The sequence below is a fragment of the Cornus florida genome, unplaced genomic scaffold, assembly GCF_030987335.1.
Source record: "Cornus florida cultivar Cherokee Brave unplaced genomic scaffold, ASM3098733v1 CherokeeBrave_3.0.0_Hap2_Chr11, whole genome shotgun sequence".
Classification (NCBI taxonomy): Eukaryota; Viridiplantae; Streptophyta; class Magnoliopsida; order Cornales; family Cornaceae; genus Cornus; species Cornus florida.
Genome location: NW_026775581.1, coordinates 60,561,977 through 60,587,994, shown reverse-complemented (window position 1 = coordinate 60,587,994; position 26,018 = coordinate 60,561,977). Strand labels below are relative to the sequence as shown.

Below are 26,018 nucleotides of genomic sequence, written 5' to 3'. Positions count from 1 at the left end.
TTTTGTTTTAAAAAAGAAAAAGTGATGGTGTGTGAAATAATTATGTATTTGTTTAAGTTTTATTTTAGATACTTTTCTATAGTGTATTGTATCAAGTAATTAATTTAAATACAGTCGTAATTTAATTAATTAAAAAAGAGTCATTTAATTTGCATAAGAATTTAATTACTTGTTTTTAAAAAAAGGTTAGTACTTTTTGAGAATATAAGGAAAAAGACAAGCCGAATATAACCATTGGAAAAAAAGACAAGCAGAATACAGCCATCGGAATATCACATATTCTCTATAAATATCACTAAAATTCTATAAAAAATTCTCATCATTCGACAATTATCTTTATCTCTCAATCTTCCTTTCAGTTTTTTCTCACTTAATTATCATCATTCAACACTTCAAGTCCTTCAACACTTCATGGATTATCAACCTCTATTACACCAGTCGCAAAACTCAGAACTACAACCGCAATTCAATTATAATTTCCACCCTTCAGGATTTTTTCAATCCGAAAACCTATCTCAATCCTAATTTGCCCATTTCTATAACCCACATCCTTCCCACTATCAATCTCTTTCCCAATTTGCTCTTTCCTAATACCCATCTCAATCTTCTCAACCTCGACCTAATTCTTGGAAATCTAGGCCCAATTGGTACACCCAAGAAGATGAAGTGTTATGCAAAGCGTTGATTAATGTTGGGAAAGATCCAATAACCGGTGTGGATCAACAAAGTGGCATGTACTGGGGACAAATTCATGCACTTGAATCTCGTAATTTGAAAATTAAAGTGAAATTAGATTTGGGTGTAGAGCAAGAACATACACAAAGATTGGAGATTGAAGCACAAAAAGAAATGAAATTAAAGAAGATTGAGGCACAACTACAAATTAAGAAGACGGGGATTGAGCAAGAACAGGTTCTTTGGGAAAAACGAATGATGGAAAAAAATTCAAAAGATATTGCAACCTCGGTGATCAAAAAATGGATCGAGGATCGACAAAATGAAATTATATCGCGTTTCAAACAAATGGGCAATTAATTGTAATGTCTAATATTTTCTTTATATGGGAAAGTATTAATGAATTTTTTTCTTCTATTTATAGGTTGGTATGTAATGTACTTGTAATATCATTGTTTTTTAAATAATATTTTTTTATTTTTAAGTTTGTCAAAATATATAACCGAAACAAACAATTATAGCCTTTAACAATATAGTTGTTGATAATATAGCCGTTGAAAAAAACAAAAACAAACAATTGAAAAAAAAAAAAATTATTTATATTTTTATAAATAATTTTTTAAAAATATTAAAATAATAAAGTAAAAACAGGAAAAAAAGAATGCACAACAAGGCAAAGGAGTTCCAAAAAACAGTGTAGAGCCAGCCACCACACACACTGAATGGTCTAACAAAAAGTAATTCTTGTTTTCTACTGTCACCCCTAAAACAAGTAGAATGAAAAACTTGAATCAAATTTAATAAAATGATTTTACTTTGTATATTTGAGAAAGTACCTTTGGGACAAGAGAAAGTTGTTTTCTGTTTTTGCTTTTAAAATTGTGACAACAAAATCATTTTAATAAACACTATTTTCGTTTTCTGTTTTCACTCATAAAAAATAAAATTATATTTCTCTTTCTTCAAGAAGCAAAAATATAAAATGTTTCACATTATTGAATGCGACCTAGACTTGTTTCTCTGGGAATCACTTCATTTTACTTTGGTTTTACAAAGGAAGTAGAATGAAAGGATAATGAACTAGTTGTTTTCTTTGGTTCATAACAATTAAAATTTCACTTAAACTTTTTTATTCATATTCGAGTCCTAATAATATAGGAGTAAATGTTAGATTCTCCTTAAATAATGAATTAAGCAAGCAGGCCCTTAGCAACTAAAGTGCTTAATGTCAGTAAAAAGAATTATAGGCACTCTGTTGTTTTTCAACTTTTGTCCTTTTCATGTTTTAAATTTAAAAAGATTAATGTGGCCCAATAAGTAGTATGACAGATAGGGTAGAGAGATGTGTATATATATATATATATATATATACATGATTTCTTATGATTGGGTAAAAGAATCCACAAGGGGTGATTGGCATTAGGAAGGAAAGAAATGGACACAACCCAACTGCCGCAGAACACCTTCAATGGGGTCACTAACAGCATCCACACATTTGTTCTCCTTCAACTCCTCCTCCTGGGTGAGTTTCACTCCATCTCAGTCCTTCCTCATACCCACAAAATCCCCCTTTTCAACCCCTCCTCTCAAGCCCAGAAGCCCCAATCTTCTGAGTCTCTCTTCAGCAAAGGTCAGAGCTACCCTGGATGAGAAAGGCCAAAACACCACTGATCCTCCTCTTCTTCTTCAGGAAACCAAACAGCCCACTAAGGTATGATTTCCTTACACCTTTAATTTGTGTTCTCTTATCACTTCAATTCTCTTGGTTTTGTGTTTTATTTTGATTTTAAGTCAATATTATGTGTAATCAATTGGAACTCATACTTGTTTTGTTGCAATTAATCTGAGTCAATTATGTTGGTCTAGTTGTTTAGTGACCTGATGAGTGTGGAAGTGCTCAATAAGGCCTATACTGGGACTTTTTATGTGTTCTTTACGCTGGAAATTTTTGCATAAATAAAAATGATTCTGTGGCCCTATGCCCTAATTTTTTTAAAATAGGATTGTAACGTGATTATCAATACTTAGATGGATTGGGTTGTACTTTTTAATTTCGTGGTTTAATTAGAAATTAAAGATACTCTTAAGTTTAATCTTCAATAAGGTACGATAGCTGAATCTATCTGTTTAATTAATGCCGTATTCTTGATTTGTACATGTGTATTATTGTTATTAAATCCAACACCTTATTTAGGAAGTGGAGGAGAGTGTGAAATTGCTTAAAAATGCTGCGAAAACGAGACGTGTTGCGACGGAGGAGGTTCTGTCTGCTCTCTCTGTGATAGAGAAAGCAAAACTTGACCCCTCAGGGTTTCTTGAGACACTTGGTGGATCTAAATCCCCTGGGAAAACCTGGATGCTTATTTTCACTGCTGAGGTTATTCTTCATTCTATGCCTTTTTTTTTTTCCTTTTTTTTGGTTCTTTAAGTTCACTCCATAATCTACACAGAAAGTGTCTATTCTTATTCAATGTTTATGCTCTTTATAGAATCAATTAAAGGGCGGTAAATATGTCCCCATTACGGCTGTTCAAAGGTTCGATGCTTCTGTAAGTATTCTCATGCATTTTCTTTCTCTTGTATTTTATGTCAATATATATATATATATATATAGTGTAAGGTAATGATAAGTCGGGTATGTTTGCAATCAACTTCTAGGAAGAAACTCTTCCAGTGGATGCTAATATATAGAGTACTTTTATATCTATGTTCTTGAATATATATATATATATATATATATATATATATAGAGAGAGAGAGAGAGAGAGAGAGAGAGAGAGAGAGAGAGAGAAAAGAAAAGTAGAAAGGAAAAGGTGGTGTTGGAACTATAGTGCTTGGGCATATTAGTTCAAGTACTTTAATAGCGAAATATCCTGAAAATTAATAATATGCAAGTTCGGTATAATGGTGATAGTATAGAAGTATTTTAAAGTCATATGCAAGTTTCAATGTATTTAACCCCTTAATTGGTAAAGCATTACAAGAAAGAATGGAAGAAAAAATGAATTAGCTTGAATGTGCTAATGAAAAATTGGCAAGGGTGGCTAATTTCGAAAAACTAGCTAATTTAAACAGTAGTTTTTTTTTTTTTTGCTTCTTTGTCAAGTTCCGAGACTGATTTACCAGATTTGGATTGTCAGGGAAAGAGGATTGAGAATGGGGTTTATTTGGGACCAATTGGATGGTTAACATTTGAAGGCAGGTTTTCATGGAAGAATAGAATACTTGCATTCATATTCGAGTGCATTCGGATAAAAATTGGACCTTTCAACCCTTTCGAGATAAAATTCGGAGGAAAAGATGAAAAGGAGCCGAGCACGAAGGACCCATTCTTCATCTGGTTTTACGTTGATGAGGAACTAGCTGTTGCTCGAGGCAAAAGTGGGGGGACTGCCTTTTGGTGCCGCTGTCGCCGTGTCTTTGCTCTCTGATCCCTTTCGGTTTATACGTAGATTTTGCAAAAAAATGTTATTGTATATCGATGTTATAGGATGAAACGAATCATTTGTATTGTGATGCATGTATGCTACACTGGGGAACTAGCTTAGTTCTTGGAAATTGGCCTGACTGGTTCAAAATTTGTGAGATCTCGTTCATGGGAAGATTGTTAAATTGTTCATCATCAAAGTGTTGTGACCACTATAAGAAAACTGAGCATTTACAGCATGTTTACCGCTTTCAGGTATGGAACCTCGTAAAAAATCATTTCACTCCCGCATTTTTTTGTATTTCTTAATTAAAAGCAAGTAGCTGGTTAACCTCACCTTAGACAAGGAAAAAAAGAAGTTACGGTAAACTCCCTTCGCGAGCACCATGAGTGAACACATTTCCAGAGCCCTCTTCACACCAGAGTCTTATTCACGACTCCTTTCATGAGCTCCATGAGGGAAACCCTAGCTTCCATTGTTGATGGTGAGCGAAACTATAATGGATTGTTGGTTTTAACTCCAGGTGACAGCCTTTCATTGTTTGAGGTATCAATAGTCCGAAATGTGAATTCAAATCCGATTTTCAAATTTCAGTTTCGGTATCAGCCTGAGTGTTTTGATTTCGTAGTTGTCGGATTCTCTAAACTTTAGATTTGAGTCGGCTATGATCATGTGATTCTTGTTATTTTGATCAAACTGATGATGGTGGTGTTTATATGCTTCCACAATTTACCATTAGCTGATGATTTGTATTTCATGTTTGTTGCCGTTGGAATTTTATGAATTGATTTCATCAAGCGATCGATAAATTGTTTCAAAGACGCTTGAGTTCAGTTTGTTGAAATTCACATACATCTATGTAATAATACTCTCTGCTCACGCCAAATAAGGAACTCACCAAATGACACACAATCCAAGTGCCACCCAAAGCAGGAATGAATATTCATGTGATGAATTGTGGCTATGTTTGGTGAAAATAAAATATTGAGTATTTTATATTATTCCAAGCATGGTTCGCAGTTGCGAGAGAAACACCTTCCATTCCATTCCCTAAGGATGCCTCGTCCATCCCTTCCCCTCTTCCTTCCATTCAAATGCTGTTCAAATGATTCATCTCTGATTGAATAACTCAAATCTCTCATCCAAAACATTATATATTTTGGACCATTTCTATGCAACGTAACAAGATGGCATACCTGTTCTTAATTCAATACATTCAAGGGCCAGCAAGAACATCAAATTCATTAACAAGAATCCACATAGAATAGGCCAAGACCATCTACATTCCGGTGATTATTTCAGATGAACCTACCTGTAAGGCTGTAACCATAAGTAAGCGAAAAACAAGAACCTGAGTGGATAGCATGCAATTGACCAACTTAGTTCACATCAGCACTGAAAAAGATCATTTCAAAGCAAGCATCATCAAACACCAAATAGCCTAAGCACCTTGTGCTAAAAAAATTCCAAGTAGAGATTAATCTAGCACTCCCATCATACATAGGTAAGTTCTTATATTACGGAAAGTTCACACCTTTAGATGAAATATAATTTAAGAACGCTTCCTCAAAAGCTGCAACAGAAAATGGTCTCTTGATGACAAAGACACAGAAAATGAAAAACTCTCACACTTCTTCAGATCGGACTACCACACTCATCTTTCAAGAGGAAGCACCACTGCGTAGAGCTTGACCCTTCTTTGTCTTCCTAGGAGCCAGCTGGGTCTCAGGCTGCAAAATACAAGAACCTCATAAGAAACAGTGCCATGTTAAATAAAAAATTAAAAAACATAACCCATGCACTTGAACATTATAACAAATCAAGAACAAATACACTTTGGGTGTATTTGGTTGCATGGAATTGCAGCCTTGGAATTGGAATTGGAATTAGTGGAATTTGAGAAAATTTTGGTTCAATTTTGTTAGTTGTTTTTCTCAAATTCCACCAACTCCAATTTCCAGACTCCAATTCCATGCAACCAAACACACCCTTTAGATGATTCATAGTAAAGAAGGCACATCAAATCCCCCTCATCAAGCACTTGGATTTTTCTAAATATATTTTAACAATTACCTCTTTCTTGACAGCTTCTTCTTTTTCAGACAAAATCAACTCAATATGGCAGGGAGATGACATGTAAGCTGCAAGAGGGAACAGATGGTTACTGCTCATGAATGGTAAATAGGAAGAAGATACAAGAATCCAAAATGAATAAATCACTCACGGTTGATTCTTCCATGGGCACGATATGTGCGACGCCTTTGCTTCTGGGCTTGGTTAACTTGGATGTGGGATATGTAAAGTGAATCCACATCTAAACCTTTTACCTAAAGAATAAGGTTACAGGAGTCAAACATGTAGTTAGTGAACAATGATTAAAAACGAAAAACAAAAGCAGTTACAATGGATACGTACTTCCGCATTACTCTCAGCATTCTTGAGTAAATCCAGAATAAATCCCGCGGACTTAACAGGCCAGCGACCTTGTCCATTTGAATGGCGGTTCTTTGCTTGAGCAGTCCGTCCAACTCCACGACAGAAGCGTGTGAATGGAATAGCTTGTTTGTGTGCAAGAACATCTTCCAAATACCTCTTAGCCTTGGTTAGAGCCAACTTCCGAATTGCATGAGCTGTCTCTCGTGTATTCTAATAATAGATAATTAAATGAAGAGTAAGGAATTAATACAAGTATAGAGAAAAACACTGCCAGGGATTAGCGATCCCAGTAATAGTTCTAGATAGATCTGAATTTGAATCTAAATAAACAGAAAATAGATTCTATGCAATTGCAGAGCATTAGTATTCTCTATTCAAGACGCTGCAATAAAGAACTCAGTAAATCAAAGATTATACCATCCAAATATAAGGCAAGAACCAGATATAAATATGAAAATCTAACCAACATAATAAAATTTGGGGTTCAATTGGTGTATTGCCTGTTTGTCATCATCTACTAGTAAGTTCAAGCATGAGTCTGCAATTTTGGCTCAAGACTACTCAGGAGTTCAGAAAACTAATCAAGTGGTTTCAAAATACGGGCACGGAGGGCAAAATACAAATTATGGAAGGCCTGCATCCATTACTGATAAAACAGTCTGCAAACAGAGGAAATGCAGTATGTACTATAATTGAGGAACCTAACAGTTAAAAAGGACAAATCAGGTAATTAAATTCATTTATTTATTTACAATAAGTGACACCTTGAGTGAAGAAAAAGATAACAGTGTAATTTCGCAACTGCGTGGAAGTCAACTATATGACCATATAGTTTATTCCACAAATCTAATGTCAAGAAACTATAGGTTAACCTTTGCTCACAAAGAGATGCTTTCTTCTCTTATCATGTGTAATGAACTTTAAGTAAATTCTTAGGATATCCCACAAACATCACTGGCTTTTCTTTCCATTTTCCCTTTTTGAGGCAAAGACGATAGGCATCTTTAAATAGAAGTGTTTAAGCTCAAGAAGGCTAGAAAATCAACTACTCCCCAAACTATGCTAGAAGAGACTCCTTCAATATTTCTCCATGGCTAGGCTATCTATAAATAAAGCACTGGGCTCCACAACTCGTTCATTTCATTAGATAATTGATAAAATGGAATGTATAGTACAATTCTATTTTTTGTTTGGTTTTCTATGGGCAATTCCAGAGGCAGACTAGGTGCAAAGCACAATATTAGTTCTCATTGAATAGTACCTCCTCACAAGAGCTTCCTGTGTAGTTTTCTCTTCAAATTTGTGTCGTACTTTCCTAATTCTTCTGTTTCCAGGCTTTCAACTCAAGTTGGGTTGGCCAACTATTTTAATGACCTAGCTATGAATAAAATTTTATGAGATTGAAACAACAGAATATCAAATAGGACATGGGACCACAGTAAAAATCTACCATTATTTACTGAACCTTCTGCCACCAACAGATTAACAGAGGTTCACCCAATAACAATGGACGTGATGTCCCTGAAGTTTACAAGAGACCTGTTCACAAGAGGCAACAGATCCCTGCTTTTTTCATCAGGTTCCATAACAATGCGGAGTATCCAACCCCCATGAACACGAATTTAGAATTCCAAATAAATAAAGATAACCATCATTCTACATTCATTCTTCCATTCAGTTGTAGGATGGTGTCATCAATCTAGATGCATGCTACGAGCCTATGAGATAAGTCTCACAGTCTTAAGACATTAACGATTCGCAAACGGACAAAATAATAGGACCACCGAATGGGGTCACAAAAAAAAGAGTCACATTAAGCAGCCATAAGCATCATATCACAATATATCTATGTTCATAAAATAAAAAAACTGAACAATTAAAGTGTGACACAGCACTGAAACACCATACAAACCCATATGATTCACCGCAAAAAATTAAGTCTAGATCAACTCAAGTACCTTAAAATGAACTCTAAGATCAGAGCCCCTGGCTTTGCAAGCTGAAACAAAGAAACAAAAAAACACAAAAATCACATAAGAATATTCCAAACCGTTGATTGGCACAAACCATTGCTCTTTTTCTTTGCCGAGAAACACAAAAAAGGGAAATTAAATCTCGATTCATGCCTTTGTTAACTACCTAAAAACCCAGAATTAAAAAATAATCCGTGTATATATATATATATTATCGAAGAATCATAAAACTTGACTGTAACAAAGTCTGAGTGCTTACATTTGGTGGGGTTGACCGGTTCCTTCGAATACTTCACCTGAAATATTAATTCAACCAACAACAGATCTCAAAAACAAAAACATTACATAGAAAAATCATACATGCATATATATATATACACACACACATATTAATAATCGAAGCAATATAGGAAAAAACAGGAGAGATTGGAATTTGGTTAGATTGAATTACCATTGTCGCTGTTGCTGCGAGTCCTCTCGCTGCCGAACGTGTTCAGTACCCAACCGAAGAGAAATGAGCTAAGGTTTTGAAATTGAAACCCTAGGGATAAAAAAACTCGCTGAGTTTGGGCCGGGCTTTTAAATGTGGCTAACCAAGCGTTTGATTGGATTGGGCCTTGTATGATATTGTAAATTTAGAAGTTGGGTTTAGGGCTGTTGTGCAGAAAATTTCTATTGGTTTGAGAGAGAGGGTGAGATATTGATTAATTAATAATTATACAAAATCTCATTAACTATAAAAGTAGCAGCTTTGAAATAAAATTGAAGCTCAATAAGGTGGATAAGTTTGTTAAGTGACTTTAAATGTCTCTCCTCAAAATTTCAAATTTAAACTCTCGTGCACTGAATTTGTCTTCTTATATTACTCTTGTGAATTTCATTTTTGTTTGTTCTCAATGTGAAGAGATTAGACTGCAAAATTATGTCATGGATGACATAAATCCTGTTTGGATTCAATGGGTTTATATTATATTAGATTATATTATATTATATATATATATATATATATATATATATATATATATAAGTGCTCACTTGGTTGTAATTGCTAGAAAGGCTGTTTGGATTAATATTTTGCTCACTCGTTGAGTAAGATATGTTTTCGAATATTGTTCGATGCATGTGGAACGAGAAAACTGCATTTGTCCGACAGTGAATAATGAAATACTACAAGAGACATGACACCTGTAATGACCCACTTCACCACATGGTACGATTTTGTTCACTTTAGACCTGAGCCCGCACGATTTTGGTCTTCGCCTTTATCCCAAAAGGTCTCATACCAATTGGAATGACACACCTACATATAAGTACTTCACCTTTCTCTTTCTTAGGCGATATGAAATTGTGCACCTGTAGCTTGCCAATGTGGTAACCTGTCAGTGTCTCGCATGCGCCCACGGTACATCCGCCCACAGGGTCATCACAATCCACCCCCCTTGGAGGCCCGACATCTCCGTCGGCACACTTCCGGCTGGGTTAGGCTCTGATATCATTTGTAACGACCCACTCTACCACATGGTATGATATTGTCCGCTTTGGGCCTGAGCCCGCACGATTTTGCTCTTGGGCTTTACCCTAAAAGGCCTCGTACCAATTTGAGTGACACACCTTTTTTTTTTTTCCTAGTTGGTACTCATACACACATGTCTCTTCCGAGACTTGAACCCCTGACCTCCTTTTGGGAAGTAAGAAGCTGATACCGCTAGGCCACTGGCCCGTTGGTGACACACCTACATATAAGCGATTCACCTTTCCCTGAGCTATGAGTGCACAATCCCACATCGCCTGGGTGAAAGAAAGGTGAAGTGCTTATATATAGGTGTGTCACTCCAATTGGTACGAGGCCTTTTGGGGTAAAGCCCAAGAACAAAACAGTGAGGGCTCAGACCCAAAGCGGATAATATCATACCATGTGGTGAAGTGGGTCGTTACAAATTGTATTAGAGCCTAGGTTAAGAATTACCTGGCTAAGAGAAGTGATAGTAAGAATAGGAACATATACTTATACGAATTATCTGCTCTCTTACCATGCTCCAATTTAAAGTATATATTACTTGTGAGACTTATAATTGACATTCTTTACTGAAAATAGGATGTCAGGAGCTGGAAGAGGCAGATGATGACCTGCTAGAGGCTGGGGTCAAGGAGATGTCAGTCGTGGTGGTGTTGACCATGACAATGTTCAGTTGGAGGATGCACCTCATGCGCTGAATCCTATGATTGGATTTATCACAGATATACGCAAATTGGGAGCTATTGAATTTGTCAGACCTACCGCTCCACTTGATGCCGAGAAGTGGATTAAAGATATGGAAAAATATTTTGAGATGATGGACTGCACTGAGGTGCAGAAATGGAATATTGGTGTTTTTCTTTTATCTGGTGAGGCGCGCTAGTGGTGGCAGTCAAAGACCAGGATGGTTGTGGACATTACAGCTATGACATGGGATGATTTCAAAACTCGGTTCAACGACAAATATCTTCCACTATTGGTGAAAGAGAAGAAGGCAACTGAGTTCATGCAGCTGGAACAGAATAATGATATGTCAATTAATGAGTACGAGAGGAAGTTTACAGAGCTATCCCGATTCGCTCCTCACATTGTTGCGAATGAGTTACACAAGGTCAGAAAGTTTGAGCGAGGGTTGATCTCTCATGTGAAGAAGTTTGTGGTCATCATTATGACACTTATGCTAAAGTGGTGGAATGTGCCATGGCGATAGAGGAGAATAATAACATCATCTTTCAGAAACAGAAGAAGCGTAAGGCAGAACAGAAAAGTAAGGGGGCTAGCAGCTCTCAACAGAATCAAAGTAACTCTAAATAAAATAAGAAGGGTCAGCAGCAGCAGACTCAGAGAAACAGGCAGGGTCAGTCTTGGCAGAGAGGTAGACAAGATTGGAGAGCAGGGAAACGACAGAGAGTTGGTGAAGGTGAGCAATCCACAGCTTTAATACCAATCACACCTCATGATGCACAGCCATATCAGTTCATCGGGCATTGTTACAATTGTCGTAAGCAAGGACATTTGGCTCGTAATTGTCCCAAGCCTCATAAGAATAACCAGTAGAGAGGTCAGGCACCACGGCAGCAAAGAGGTGCAAGGGTTTATGCAGCTGTTCCAGATAGGAGATAGGACTGTGCACCAGCAGCAGTGGAATGTACACTTACTATTTTTGGCAGTATAGCTAGAGTATTATTTGATTCAGGTTCTTTATATTTTTTTATTGCACTATCGTTTATGGACACATTAAGAATAGAATCTGGACATATAAGTAATGCCTTATCTATTACAACTCCACTCGGGAGCACGACGACGCTTGATAGAATATGTTGTGTTTGTCCTGTTACAATTGGAGAGTTGGAGTATCCTATTGATTTGATAGTATTACATATGAGGGACTTTGACGCTATATTGGGTATGGATTGGTAGGCTAGATATCATGCTCAGTTGGACTGTCATGAGAGGATTATTGTATTCTCAGTTCCAGGATAGTTACCTTCTAGATATAAATGTGAGGAGTTCAAGGGCACCATGACTATAGAATTTCTCGCCTACATTGAGGTGGTTAGGCAACGCATGACTATAGAGCAGTTGCCTACAGTGTCAGAGTATGCCGATATGTTTCAGGATATTCCGAGTTTGCCTCCTAAAAGGGCAGTGGATTTCTACATCAACCTCACTTTTGGTATTTCACCTATCTCTAGGGCACCCTACAGAATGGCGCCAGTTGAATTGAGTGAGTTGAAGAAACAGACTCAAGAGTTGAAAGATCGGGGGTTTATTCGACCTAGCACATCACTTTGGGGAGCACTTGTTCTATTTGTCAAGAAGGATGATGGGTCACTTCGCTTATGTGTTGACTACCGTGTGCTGAATAGGGTCACTATTAAGAACAAGTACCCATTACCATGCATTGATGATTTGTTTGATCAACTCTGAGGGGCACAATTGTTCTCTAAGATTGATTTAATGACTAATTACCATCAGTTGAGGACTAAGGAGGAGGATATTCCTAAGACTACCTTCAGGGCTCGTTATGCCCTCTATGAGTTCTTAGTCATATCTTTTGGGTTGACTAACGCCCTGACAACTTTTATGGATTTGATGAACAGAGTGTTTCGACCTTACTTTGATCAGTTTGTTGTGGTATTTGTTGATGACATTCTAATATATTCCAAGACTAAGGAGGAGCATGAGAGACACTTAAGCATTACACTTTAGACTCTACGTAAGTATCAACTCTATGATAAGTTTGAGAAGTATGACTTTTGGCAGGAACAGATTCAGTTTTTGGGGCACGTGATCTCTAAGGATGGAGTTTCGGTGGATTCTACCAAGGTAGAGGCTGTGATGAGTTGGAAACGGCGTACTACTATCACTGAGATTCGTAGCTTCTTGGGACTGGCAGGATACTACAGGGGCTTCATTGAGGGTTTCTCCAAGATTGTTGAACCTTTGACTCGTTTGACTCGGAAGGATGTGAAGTTTGTTTGGGACCACTGCTGTCAGCCGGCATTTGAGGAGCTGAAGACTAGATTTACTTTGACACCAGGTCTTACTATTCCTGTTAGTGATGAGAGATTTGTTATTTACACAAATGCATCACATCAAGGTTTTGGCTGTGTTTCGATTCAAGATGGTAAGATGGTAGCGTATGCCTTTAGGCAGCTTAAACCACATGAGTAGAATTACCCTACACATGACCTGGAATTGGCAGTCGTGGTTCTTACATTGAAGGTGTGGAGGCATTACTTGTATTGTGAGAAATTTGAGTTATTCTCTGATCACAAGAGCCTCAAGTACCTCTACACTCAGAAGGAATTGAATATGAGGCAACGGAGGTGGATGGAGAAGATGAATGATTTTGATATAACCCTACAGTATCATCCTGGGAAGGCGAATGTGGTAGCAGATGCCTTGAGTCGGAAACCGAGAGGATTAGTTGCCTTTATGATGATTCAGGAGTGGATAATGTTAGAGGCATTGGCCGAGTTCTATATCATGCCGATTTCTCAGAGTACAGGGGCTCTTCTTTGTAGTTTAACTGTACAACCTACTTTGATCAACCGGATCATTCATGCTCAGACTCAAGATGACAGGTTACAGACTAAAGTAGTTGATGCTGTTAATAATGAAAGTAATGTCGACTGGACATATTGTGATACCCCTCGGATCCGAGACACGGGTTGATCAGGCCCAGGCCCAAACCCGAGCGATATCAAACGATTAAAGTATTTTAAATCGAACACAGAATACAAAGTGAATAAGAAATAAAAGTTAAAAACTGAAAGAATACTAAATTAAAAGGAAATCCTCAACTTAAACTAATTAAAAACCAACTTATTTAAACTTAAACATAAACATCGAGAAGAAACCAATAACAGAAACATCAAAGATTACGCAAATTTCGTGTCAATGAGATTAATATAATTCATACATGCATACAAGACTTGATATAATAAACGTTTAATCCATTTTAGTCTTTAAATAAATCCCTGGAGTCTAGCTAGGCATGCACAGAACACGAATTAACGGGAAAGAATAGAATAGAGACTTGCATTTGAGTTTCATATTACATACTCTAAACTGTCGTCTCTGAATTGTCCCTTGCTCTGCCTTCCTATGCCCCCTCTTTCACTATCTGTTTCTTAGCAGTCCCCTGTGATACAGACGTAACTTATGGAGTTTTGAATTATCGAATTTGATTAATTATGATACAAGGATTTTCTTTTAGTTTTTTTCAGCTTATTATATTATTTCGTATTTCACTTTGTATTCCATGTTCGATTTAAAATACCTTAATTGTTTGATATCCCTCGGGTTTGGGCCTGGGCCTGATCAACCCGTGTCTCGGATCCGAGGGGTATCACACATATGAAGCCGATAGTGGTATGAGATTCCGAGGTAGGCTATGTGTTTCAAACTTAGCAAACCTCAAGAGAGAGATCTTAGAGGAGGCACACCACTCTAGGTACATAGTGCACCAAGGTGGCACTAAGATGTATCATGATTTTAAAAGGCAATTCTGGTGGGAAGACATGAAACGTGATGTGGCAAAGTTTATGTCTAGATGTTTCACTTGTCAGCGAGTGAAGGCTGAGTACCAGAGACCAGCAGGACTATTACAGCCTTTGCCCGTGCCTGAGTGGAAATGGGAGCATGTGACGATGGATTTTGTTGTGGGGTTACTGAGGTCGATGCATAACCATGATACAGTATGGGTGATAATGGACCGATTGACTAAATCAACTCATTTTCTACCCATTCGAGCTACTGATACTGTAAGGAATTGTGTAAGATCTATATCAGAGACATAGTTAAGCTCCATAGAGTGCTGGTGTCTATTGTTTCAGATCGTTATCCTTGTTTTTCATCTCTGTTTTGGAGTAGTTTCATGCAGCTTTTGGTACTCCTTTGAGTTTGAGTATTGTTTTTCATCCTCAGACCGATGGCCAATCCAAAAGGGTCATTCAGGTGCTGGAGGATATGTTTCATGCTCGTGTGCTAGATTTTCGAGGCAGTTGGGAAGATCACATTCCATTGGTTGAGTTTGCTTATAATAACAGTTATCAGGTTAGTATCGGCATGGCACCGTATGAGGCACTTTATGGTAGACTTTATCGTTCACTTGTATGTTGGGCCGAAGTTGGTGATGAAAGTTTTTTGGGACTAGAGTTGGTACAAGAGTTTATAGAGAAGGTTGCCATCATTCGAGATCGACTTCGTACAGCTCAGAGTCGACAGAAGAGTTATTCAGATCGACGCCGTCGAGCTTTGTAGTTTAGTGTGGGAGACTTGGTGTTCTTGAACGTATCACCAATAAAAGGGGTTACAAGATTTGGTAGGAGGAAAGAGAAATTAGCTCCTCGATTCATTGAACCTTTTGAGATCACAGAGAGGATTGGGGAGGTGGTATATAGATTGGCTTTACCACCCTGACTATCAGTTGTTCATAATGTTTTCCATGTCTCTATGTTGAGGAGGTGCTTAAGGGATGAAACTTAGGCCATTAACTGCACAGAGGTCCAGATGCACCCTAATACAACCTATGTTGAAACGCCTATTCGCATTATTGACCGTATGGTGAAACAGTTGAGATGGACAGAGATACCACTAGTGAAGGTGCAACGGAATCATCAGGATGAAAGAGAGGCTACTTGGGAGTTAGAGTCAGAGATGAAGGAAAAATACCCACAACTTTTCGAATAAGGTACGTAAATTTCAAGGACGAAATTTCTTTCTAGGAGGATAAAATGTAATATCTTTAAAAATAATAATAATAATAAGATATGTATGTTTTTAGGAACGGTTTATGGTTGTGTTATCCTATTATTTTGAATTTTAAAATAGCTTTATTTGATTTAAAACTCTAAGAATAATATCTATATTATAGAGTTTGTATTGTATTGGGTGAGGAAACAAAAAGAAAAACACCATCTTTCTCAAAACCTACCTTAAACTCTTATCACGTTAATTCCTGGGTACCGATTACTAAAGCATTGTCAACCTTTTGCAGTGGCTGGAAGGAGAGGTGATTAAAGGTCATACACGTGAAGGAGTAGCGTTATTTGAGGCAAGTTAATCTTTGTCTTATAATTTTATATATACGACTGACTTGTTTATTAAAGTTTTAATATTAAATTCTGAATTATATGTTCCCTGGTATACAGATTATCTTGTTAATATTAAGTACTTGTTGAAATAGTTGAACATTTTTCGTTTACATATATTGATCTTATATTTACATACACACTTAGAATTGGTAATTGAGCAAATCAAATGATCTGTGTCAAATAGTAACATTTGTGTATGGATTGTATGTTATCCTAACGTAAGTCTTTATTCTAATTTGTGTGAATGGTCATTAATGAGTAGATATATATATATATATATATATATATATATATATATATATATAAGTGATATGCGTATGGATGTATAATTATCGTGTCATTGAAATTGTTACATTATTACGGCTTATTAAGTATATTATGAGCTTTGGTAGATAAACTGATTTTTTATATGTTCGTATGTGTGTATATATATTTTTTATATTTTTATATGTATAATGTGGATTCGTTAGTTGATACAAATTAAGATCAATTTTAGTGGACTAGTAATCTATGTTGGAGTCCATAATAGCTTGCGTCTTGTGTTGGTCTAAAATGAAGATTTTAGAAAACATTGACTTTTATATGTGCTTTGAAAAAGTATTGTATATTAATTAGTTGGATGAACGTCTATATAAATCCTATGTTAATATGGTTGAACAATGGGATCGAGATTGGAATAGTGATAAACAATGGCCGATTGTAAGTTGTTTCCCGCTTACAATGATATAATTAATTATATTTTTATATTTTTATTGTATTTTAAGGTTAGAGAAATTGAAAAAAAATATTATTAATATTTCAAAAATTATGAGATTTTTCAGAAAATTAGATTTAAATATTATGAGGTATTTTGGGATAAAGCACAAGAGTAAAACCGTGCGAGTTCAGGTCCAAAACGGATAATATCATTCCATGAAGTGGAATGGGTCGTTACACTCAAAGCGGACAATATCATACCATTATTGGATTGGGCCTTGTATGATATTGTAAGTTTTAGAAGTTGGGTTTAGGGCTGTTGTGCAGAAAATTTCTATTGGTTAGAGAGAGAGGGAGAGATGTTGATTAATTAATAATTATACAAAATCTCATTAACTATAAGAGTAGCATGTTGTGCTTTGAAATAAAATTGAAGCTCAATAAGGTGAATAAGTTTGTTAAGTGACTTTAAATGTCTCTCCTCAAATTTTCAAATTTAAACTCTCGAGTACTGAATTTGCCTTCTTATATTACTCTCGTGAATTTCATTTTTGTTTGTTCTCAATGTGAAGACATTAGACTACAAAATTATGTCATGGATGACATAAATCCTGTTTGGATTCAATGGGTTTATATATATATATATATATATATAAAAGTGCTCACTTCGTTGTAATTGCTAGAAAGGCTGTTTGGATCAATATTTTGCTCAATTGTTGAATAAGATATGTTTTCGATAATTATTCAGTGCATGTGAAACGGAAACGGGAGAACTGCATTTGTCCAAAATTATGTCATGGATGACATAAATCCTGTTTGGATTCAATGGGTTTATATATATATATATATATATATATATATATATATATATATAAAAGTGCTCACTTCGTTGTAATTGCTAGAAAGGCTGTTTGGATCAATATTTTGCTCAATTGTTGAATAAGATATGTTTTCGATAATTATTCGGTGCATGTGAAACGGAAACGGGAGAACTGCATTTGTCCAATAGTAAATAATGAAATACTATAAGACACATGACACCACCGTCATCTAAATAATAAATAAAAAATATACAATATGTACTGATTCAATTACAGGCGGTCTTCCAAGTCATCTTGAATTTAAGCTTAGGTTGCTCAAAAGAGGTGGGCTTGGCCTTGGTTCTAAAATTAGTTGTCAACATTGTTTGTTTGTTTTTCCCTCCAAGCCCCTAAAATTCATCTCAAATCTATGTAGCATTAATGTTTTATCACTGCCCATTCGTTTTTTCTTTTTTTGGAACTAACGGAAGAAGCCTAATTTTCATGATGGCATAGAATTGCATATGTATGTTCGATTGCATAAGATTGGTGTCTTGAAATTACAAATAATTTTAAACTAGCTTAAAACAAGGCTTCAGTTGGGAAAACCAAACAAGAGATAAGAAAGATCCAACAGTAAGAGAATTTAGATATGAGAAAGCTCCGAGCTATGTAGCATGGACACCGATATAAGTATAGTTTAGATATGACTATATAAATATTAATTTTTATTTATATACATGTATTGAGTAATAGTATTATAAAACTTTAATTCATTTATGATTTTTATACTAAGAGTTGTAATGAATTTTATATCATATATACGGTATTGCACTACTTTATCATAATAGTGTTTTTATTTTAAATGAACAAATATTATTTAATATTTCACTTGTGATCATATAATGTCAATTTTTCTCAAAAAAAATAAAATAAAAAATTGAACACTTAATAATGTGTTCATATTATTTCAAGATTATCGGGTAAGATTGTATTAAAAATATCTGAAAATGTCGATTTAAGTGTCCAAAAAATATCGACAAAATGTTCCTACCCACCCATCAGTCAAACATTATTTTACCTAGCATTCCTAGCCATTCTCTTGTCTCATTCGGCCCCATTTTGCCATAGGATTGATTAGTTTAGAGATTACTTCTATATCTTATCTACGTAGGATACTGATATTCGTCGAACACTCTTCCAACATATATGACACATTTTATTTCGTATCTGACACGTATCTCGTATAATATTTTTATTTATAGACACATATATAAAATGTGTCAGATACGTGTCGAAAGAGTGTTCGACGAATATCAATATCCTACGTAGACAAGATAATAGAAGTAATCTCTAAACTAATCAATCTTGTGGCAAAATGGGGCCGAATGAGACAAGAGAATGGCTAGTAATGCTAGGTGGGCGCAAATCATCTATTGTACGATTCCCATGTTGTTTCCTATAGTGAGTGGTAAGTGGCCTTGGTTTGGCCACGTTTTACTCCACTTAATAGACACTAAGACTGTGTTTGGCAATTGCACCACTATTTATAAATAACATTTCACCACCATTTATAAGTAACATCACAGAAGTCTAAAAGTAACATCACATAGTCTAAAAAGTAACATCACCACCATTTATAAGTATCTTCACTCTCAAAACGTGGTGATGCTACTTTTAGACTTCTGTGATGTTACTTTTAAACTTCTGTGATGTTACTTATAAATGGTAGTGAAATGTAAAAATATATATATACATCTAAATATAGAACACCCAATTCAGCAAATTCAAGTTTTGGCCTAAATTTTAGACACCCAATTGAAAAAATCGATCTAATTGTGCAATTTTAACACTTGACATTATTTTGAGCATTCAACTGAGAAAATTCAAATAAAATTAAGAAATCAACCAGGGTTAGAATAATTTTTAGAATTTCCACAAATAAATTAATCAAATTAAGCATATATTCAACAAATTATGAAATTACTCATAGTGCTTGCATTTTCAAAAAATACATTTTTTTTAGAGGCATTAACTACAATAATTCAATAAAGGAGTATTACTTGTTTTAACAGAATTAATGACAATATACAATTCCTAGATTCTGAAATTTATAAATGGTGGTAATGTTACTTTTTAGACTATTTTTACATTTCATTACCATTTATAAGTAACATCACAAAAGTATAAAAGTATTATCACATAGTCTAAAAAGTAATATCACCATATTTTGAGGGTGAAGATACTTATAAATGGTGGTGATATTACTTTTTAGACTATGTGATATTACTTTTAGATTTCGGTGATGTTACTTATAAATAGTGATAGAAATATTACTTATAAATAGTGGTGTAATTGTCAAACACAGTCTTAGTGTCTATTAAGTGGAGTAAAACGTGACCAAATCAAGGCCACTGTAGGAAACAACATGGGAATCGTACAACAGATGATTTGCGTTCAATACTAGGTAAAATAATCTTTGACCGATGGGTGGGTAGGAGCAAAAATGGGTTTTTGTTCTTTGGATGGGTAATTTTGCGGTGGATGGTAATTGGCTGAAAAAATGCACATGGACAGTTTTGTAATTAGCTTACGAAACTTGATGGTCAACCCTAATAGCTTTAAAAAAAAAGTATTGGTAAATAGCAATAAGTGACTTAAAAAATTTACCTTTTTGAATGAATCCTTACCTTTAACTCTGTTTCAGTATTCCACAATATAGAAAGAATAGCTTAAAAAAGTAAAGTATTGGTAAATAGCAATAAGTGACTTTAAAAATTTACCTTTTGAATGAATCCTTACCTTTAACTCTGTTTCAGTATTCCTCAATATATGCCACCACAATACATGCTACCACAATATAAAAAGAAGGAAAACATTGCCTAATAGCCAGTTTGGCAATCGATCACTTTTTACTTCTTTGATCCATCAAACAATATTTTACTTTAAAGTCTATTTAATAATATTTTGAAACTTGTTTGATAACGCAAAATTTGGCTACAAGATTTTTAAAAGAAAAAACATGAAAACATATTTGATAAAAAGTGACTAGTTAAAAATATCATTTTAATTTTTAAATTTTTTTTTTTTTTTTTCAACCAAGTGAAAGTAAACAAAAATATCATTTTTATACTTCTAAACAATTTTGAAAACATTTCAGTACTATTCAAATAACAGCAAACGTTACCAAACACGTACACTAGTAAAAACAAAAAACACGAAGCAAAAACATTAGCCATAAGGGCCGCCCTAAGGGCGTATGCTTTCAAATTGAGTAAATCTCCAAAATGCCCATTGATGTACTGATGGTGAAAAACCCCCTTAGGGAAGACAAACACGTCCCTGCATCAAGTTTCAAGATTCATTACCCTCTAAACTAGAGGCCGAATCTAAGTTTTTTCTTTTTCTTTCCTGGCAAACAAAACCTACACAACAAGATTACGTAGTTCATCCTTGGCAAACTCAGGGAAGTGAGCAGAAAAACATTCAACAAACATATCAGAAAAGAGTTAATTAAATTGAAAGCTTGCCAAATAGCATGGGCAACAATATGTCCTCGATTTAATTAAATTGAAAGCTTGCCAATAGCATGGGCAACAGTATGTCCTCGAGAACTGATAAACGAAGACAGAACGTTCTGGTGACAAACTTTTGCCGCCGGGATATAAAAAATGACGGAGGAAATCCCTACAGGAGAAATGACCTCCTTCGAATCACTTTCAAAAGCAGCTGAATCTAAGTTTATTTTACTATTTTCTAAAAGTTGCTTTTGCAGGAGGAGATGGCTGCAACAGTAATGGCTTTAGCTTCTTCAGATGGAGATAGATTAGAGCAAACTCATGGAGCAAAGATTAAAAGCAAAGACAAACATTTTTTTAAAAAAGGTCATCCTCTCAAAAAACAATGTTCCCCTACCAAACTCTCCATAGAAAATTATGAAGCCATCGCAAATATGTCCCCTTTTGCAAGCCTCACATACAGGAGTCACAAATAATAGGTATTTCTGACGAGAAAAAGGGAGTCGAAAATAATTGTGTTGAACTAGCAACATAACAATTTCCGTAGGTAATGGACAATCATTTACGACACCAAAAAAGGTCGATATTCCTATGCTTTTATGACGACGAGGGGTCACATTTCCAACAAAAATATACAGACAAGAACCATAAAAGTCATCAGAGGGAACACATAATAACTCTCTAATCTGATCATCAAAGATTAGAGTAAAAAAAAACTAAGAGGGATGAGGTTGATCCATATACAAAACACACCCTCGTGCAGTCGTCAATCATTTCCTACATAGATGTGCCTTTCTTCTTCATACGCTTATCGAGTATAGCCACCAATCTCCCTACAGTGGCATCCAATCTGCCTACAGTGGCATCCAAACGCTGTAGTAAGCGGCTCAGATCAGCAAACCCTGCCTCAAATTGAGCAGAGAGAGCAGACAATTCCATTATCTCCTGATGAAGCAAGACTGCATTATCTACAGGCTGTGGATGCTGTGACAAAGACAATATAGATGGTTCATTATAATATTGAACAATTAAGAGTGACAGCACTGAAACACCATATCTAATGTGATTCGTTTCTACCGATAAGCTCCAATTGCATCATACAAATTACAAAAAAAAAAAAAAGGGTTCATCTTTTTTTCCCGTATACTTGCAGTCAATTATTTCATTTTGATAGTCTTAGCGATTACATGGATTATACCCACTTACACAAATACCTCAACGATTCCTGCTCGTTAATACATAGAGTTCAATTTCAAACCCATACACACACACACACACACACACACACACACACACACGATTCAACTCAAAAAATTAAGTCTAGATCAACTCAGGCACCTTAAATTGAAGAGAGCCCCTCCTGGCTTTGCAAGCTGAAACAAAGACACCATGAAAACATGAAACCAAATAAGAATAATCCGGAAAATTTGTCATTTTCTACTTGAAAATTTCTCCATGATCTCTACTTGCGTAAATGGCAGCTTTTTGTTCCTCAATCTTTCAGCATTGAATTTAAATCATCTCCATATTACTCTCAAAATTGACAAAAGCTTAGACAATGATAAATTTTGCATTTTTGGCATGTCCAAGTATTATGACTCTGCTCTACATCTAGAATCCAAAAGGTATTTTGATCATATATGTGAAGATTTTTTTTATTTTTTTGTAAAAATGATTAAATTAAAATTAAAATACCATATGAAGCTCATAATTGAATTTTTTATTTTTAGATCCAATGGAGGGAGATCCCATTTGATAAATATTAGTAACTTTCTCTCTCTCTATGTATATATAAGATCTCATGAACATATCTATATTTTGAGGAAAGGGAAATTAAATCTTCATCATTGCTCTTGCTAACTACCCGGAAAAATATATATATATATATTCGGAAACTTGGGTACAACAAAGTTTTGAGAGCTTACATTTGGTGGGGTTGTTCGGTTTCTTTGAATACATCACCTGAAATGTTAATACAACCAACAACAGATCTCAAAAACATCCACATTACATATAAAAATCATACATGCCACTTATATATATACACACACACACACATATTAATATTCGAAGGAAGATGTGAAATAACAGGAGAGAGAATGTAATTTGGTGTGAAGTGAATTACCATTGTTGCTGTTGGTGCTGAACGAGTTCCGTACTCAAACCAAAGAGAAATGAGCTAGGGTTTCGGAAATGAGACCCTGGTGTGATACATATGCTTGGTGAGTTTGGGCTGGGCTTTTTAATGTGGGTAACCATGCGTTTGATTGGAATTGGATCGGGCCTTTTATGGATATCGGAAGTTTTAGAGGTTGGGAACCCGGTTGTGAGTTGGATTTGTTTGGTTTTTGAGTCCGTGTCTTTTCGTTTTTCAGAACTATAATGCTCCGTTCGGTAAGAAAGATGAAAATTTGATAGAAGGAAGAGAAGAAAAGATGAATGAAATTATAAAATATCTATAAGGAATAAATTGTGTACTTCTCTCTTTTTATTTGGTTGGATGGAAGAGAAGATAACGAAATAATACTTTATTTTGTTTTTTATGAGATAAGAGAATATAGTATGTTAATTATAAGAAAAGTTTTATAATTTAATTTTTTTATAATATCTTGTCTCATCGCTTCTTCTCTGCCAAACCAAGGAAGTTTGCTTCTTTTTTCCTATCTTCCGCCACCCTATTTTCCTTCCTTTTTACCAAACGGAGCATAAAAATTTATGTAGTTCTTGAAATATATAATTTATATTGAATGATTCGGTGGCTAAGGGTCCCACTGAAAGAGAAGTAAACTCAGACGTTTTGGGTTGTTTAACTTGTTTGTGAGTTTGATTTTCACAAAATACATGGATTCAAATTAATAATATGAATAGTTTGCAGCTCATTGCACTGATATAAAATTTGTCTACAATTTTTGTGAACCAAAGATCACCAAGTTAGAATGGTTTCTACATTTAAAAAATATATATATATAATGATAAATAAGTTAAACCGGTTGTTAGTGAATTTAAATATCTTTTCTTAAATTGTTAAATCAAAGGTTGGAGTTAAGTCTAATTGCAAAAAAACCTCCTTCAACTACAAAAAAAACCTACATATCACACGAAAAGTTATTACTTTCTTATTGTACAGTCAAGAGTCTTAAAAAAATTATTATGCTATGTGGCGTTTGAGAACACGTGCTCGGTGATGGTCTGTTTAGGGGAAATCACGTGCTTGGAGAAATTTGGAATTGTCTGCTTAGGAGAAACCAAAAGAAACTACCACTAAGCGAATATATTTGGCTATAATAGACACACTTAAATAATATAACTACTGCTCCTTAAATTTAATTTGATAAAAACAATGAAATATAATTATTTCATTACTTTAAGTAATATTATATTAATTTTTTTAATATAACTGGTATTTAATAAATTAAAATAATAATGCATTAAGTTGAATAAATATATATAAGTAAATGAACATATATTCTAAGGACGCTCATGCTTTCAAGTTTCTTTGATACTTCAGTGCCTTCCTTTATGCTTTATGCGGGAATTTCGTAATATAGCATTAATGCTTTTCTCATTTTGATCGGGAAAAATTTCATTGCACCCGTTGCACCATGTAACGAGGTCAGTCGGACCATTTGTATAATATGAACGATTGGATGTGCCCGTTACATTGTGCAACCAACGCAATGAAATTTTTTTCCATTTGATCATTAACCGAGGAAAGTGGTTTGCAAAATTTTAAACATTTTAAGTTGATTATTTGCTAAAAAAGTGGTGTAAGAAGCGGGGGCGGCTCAATCTAATTTGAGCCTTAAGAGAAAAATATAAAGTGACTTTTTCAACAATATAAATAAAATTAATCACAACCCAAAAACAAAATATACAAATATATATACACACAAGTTTATAATAACGAAAGTTAATAAAATTAAAAAATAATTAAAGAAAAAGAACCATTGAACCTCATTTAGAAAACCCAATCCTAGTTAGTTAATTCGGATACGCGAATTAAACGCGTAGGTATGAATTTTGGGAAAATATTTATATTTGCCGATCAAAGTTGAAAGATATGATAAAATACGCGTTTTTTTCATCACCCCGTATCTAACGCGTTTATTCGTTTTCCTAATTATTATTTTTTTTCATTTACGAAGTTCACGTTTCTAATAGCGTATTTTTTTTGAAACACAAACTATTGTCTTTTCTATCCTCTTTTGCTTGATATAGTCATTATTTTTGAAACCATCAAAATAATGTTATTTGTTGTGCAAGTTATTGTCTTTTCTAACCTCTTTTGCTTGGTATAGTCATTATTTTTGAAACCATCAAAATAATGTTATTTGTTGTGCAAGTTATTGTCTTTTCTACTCTCTTTGCTCAGTATAGCCATTATCTTTCAAGCCATCAAAATAATGTTATTTGTTGTGCAAAGCAATGACATATATATATATATATATATATATATATATATTTATTTATTTATTTTTATTTTTTATTTTTTTGTGGAACACTTGAAGAATCGTAAGTTTTTATTGATGTTTGTAAATATTTATAGATTTTTTGTTTTGTTGTAAGTTCTTTTAAATTTTGTTAATATCTTTATTATTATTATTATTTCAGAAGTTTGTAGGTCACCACACTCGCTAGATGTTTTTGTAGAATATCACATTATATACTTAAGTATTTTTTTTTATGATTATTGTGATAGTGTCAACTGTAATATATTTATTTTATTATTTGTTACATATTCTTTATTGTCCTTACAAATATATATATATATATATATATATAAGAAAATAATAAGATGTATATAGCCGAATTTTTTATCCCGAATTTTTAGAATATACAACGTATTATACACGTACGTATCCGTATTTGTAT

At 34.6% G+C, this 26,018-nt stretch overlaps 3 protein-coding genes and 1 non-coding gene across 4 annotated transcripts; 2 read left to right on the top strand and 2 right to left on the bottom strand.

Moving 5' to 3' along the window:
* Positions 1 to 2,083: 2,083 nt before the first annotated feature.
* Positions 2,084 to 4,272, top strand: LOC132282534 (uncharacterized). The gene is made up of 4 exons (XM_059784255.1): positions 2,084 to 2,386; positions 2,870 to 3,052; positions 3,165 to 3,224; positions 3,816 to 4,272. Exons 1-4 carry the CDS (start codon positions 2,144 to 2,146, stop codon positions 4,104 to 4,106), a joined length of 777 nt encoding a protein of 258 aa, XP_059640238.1. The 5' UTR covers positions 2,084 to 2,143; the 3' UTR covers positions 4,107 to 4,272.
* A 1,270-nt stretch (positions 4,273 to 5,542) lies between these two features.
* LOC132282535 (large ribosomal subunit protein uL22y-like) lies at positions 5,543 to 9,061 on the bottom strand. The gene is made up of 7 exons (XM_059784256.1): positions 8,964 to 9,061; positions 8,772 to 8,808; positions 8,498 to 8,538; positions 6,519 to 6,749; positions 6,328 to 6,430; positions 6,177 to 6,244; positions 5,543 to 5,833 (listed from the first exon to the last, which is right to left on the bottom strand). Exons 1-7 carry the CDS (start codon positions 8,964 to 8,966, stop codon positions 5,765 to 5,767), a joined length of 552 nt encoding a protein of 183 aa, XP_059640239.1. The 5' UTR covers positions 8,967 to 9,061; the 3' UTR covers positions 5,543 to 5,764.
* LOC132287596 (small nucleolar RNA snoR74) lies at positions 7,982 to 8,112 on the bottom strand. Its single transcript, XR_009473092.1, has one exon. It is a non-coding gene; the product is annotated as a small nucleolar RNA snoR74 (small nucleolar RNA).
* A 1,871-nt stretch (positions 9,062 to 10,932) lies between the features above and the next one.
* On the top strand, positions 10,933 to 11,585 carry LOC132281144 (uncharacterized). The gene is made up of 2 exons (XM_059782876.1): positions 10,933 to 11,139; positions 11,352 to 11,585. Exons 1-2 carry the CDS (start codon positions 10,933 to 10,935, stop codon positions 11,583 to 11,585), a joined length of 441 nt encoding a protein of 146 aa, XP_059638859.1.
* The last annotated feature ends 14,433 nt before the right edge of the window (positions 11,586 to 26,018 follow it).

What these genes read in the sequence shown, in the direction of transcription:
- LOC132282534 (XM_059784255.1), top strand. Translation starts at nt 2,144, where the DNA reads ATGGGGTCACTAACAGCATCCACACATTTGTTCTCCTTCAACTCCTCC. An exon ending in AAACCAAACAGCCCACTAAG is followed by an intron (nt 2,387 to 2,869) that starts GTATGATTTCCT and finishes CACCTTATTTAG; the next exon opens with GAAGTGGAGGAGAGTGTGAA. An exon ending in TTCAAAGGTTCGATGCTTCT is followed by an intron (nt 3,225 to 3,815) that starts GTAAGTATTCTC and finishes TTGGATTGTCAG; the next exon opens with GGAAAGAGGATTGAGAATGG.
- LOC132282535 (XM_059784256.1), bottom strand. An exon ending in ATCTTAGAGTTCATTTTAAG is followed by an intron (nt 6,750 to 8,497) that starts GTACTTGAGTTG and finishes ATCTATTATTAG; the next exon opens with AATACACGAGAGACAGCTCA. An exon ending in ATGCTGAGAGTAATGCGGAA is followed by an intron (nt 6,431 to 6,518) that starts GTACGTATCCAT and finishes CTTATTCTTTAG; the next exon opens with GTAAAAGGTTTAGATGTGGA.
- LOC132281144 (XM_059782876.1), top strand. Translation starts at nt 10,933, where the DNA reads ATGGTTGTGGACATTACAGCTATGACATGGGATGATTTCAAAACTCGG. An exon ending in TTGCGAATGAGTTACACAAG is followed by an intron (nt 11,140 to 11,351) that starts GTCAGAAAGTTT and finishes TAAAATAAGAAG; the next exon opens with GGTCAGCAGCAGCAGACTCA.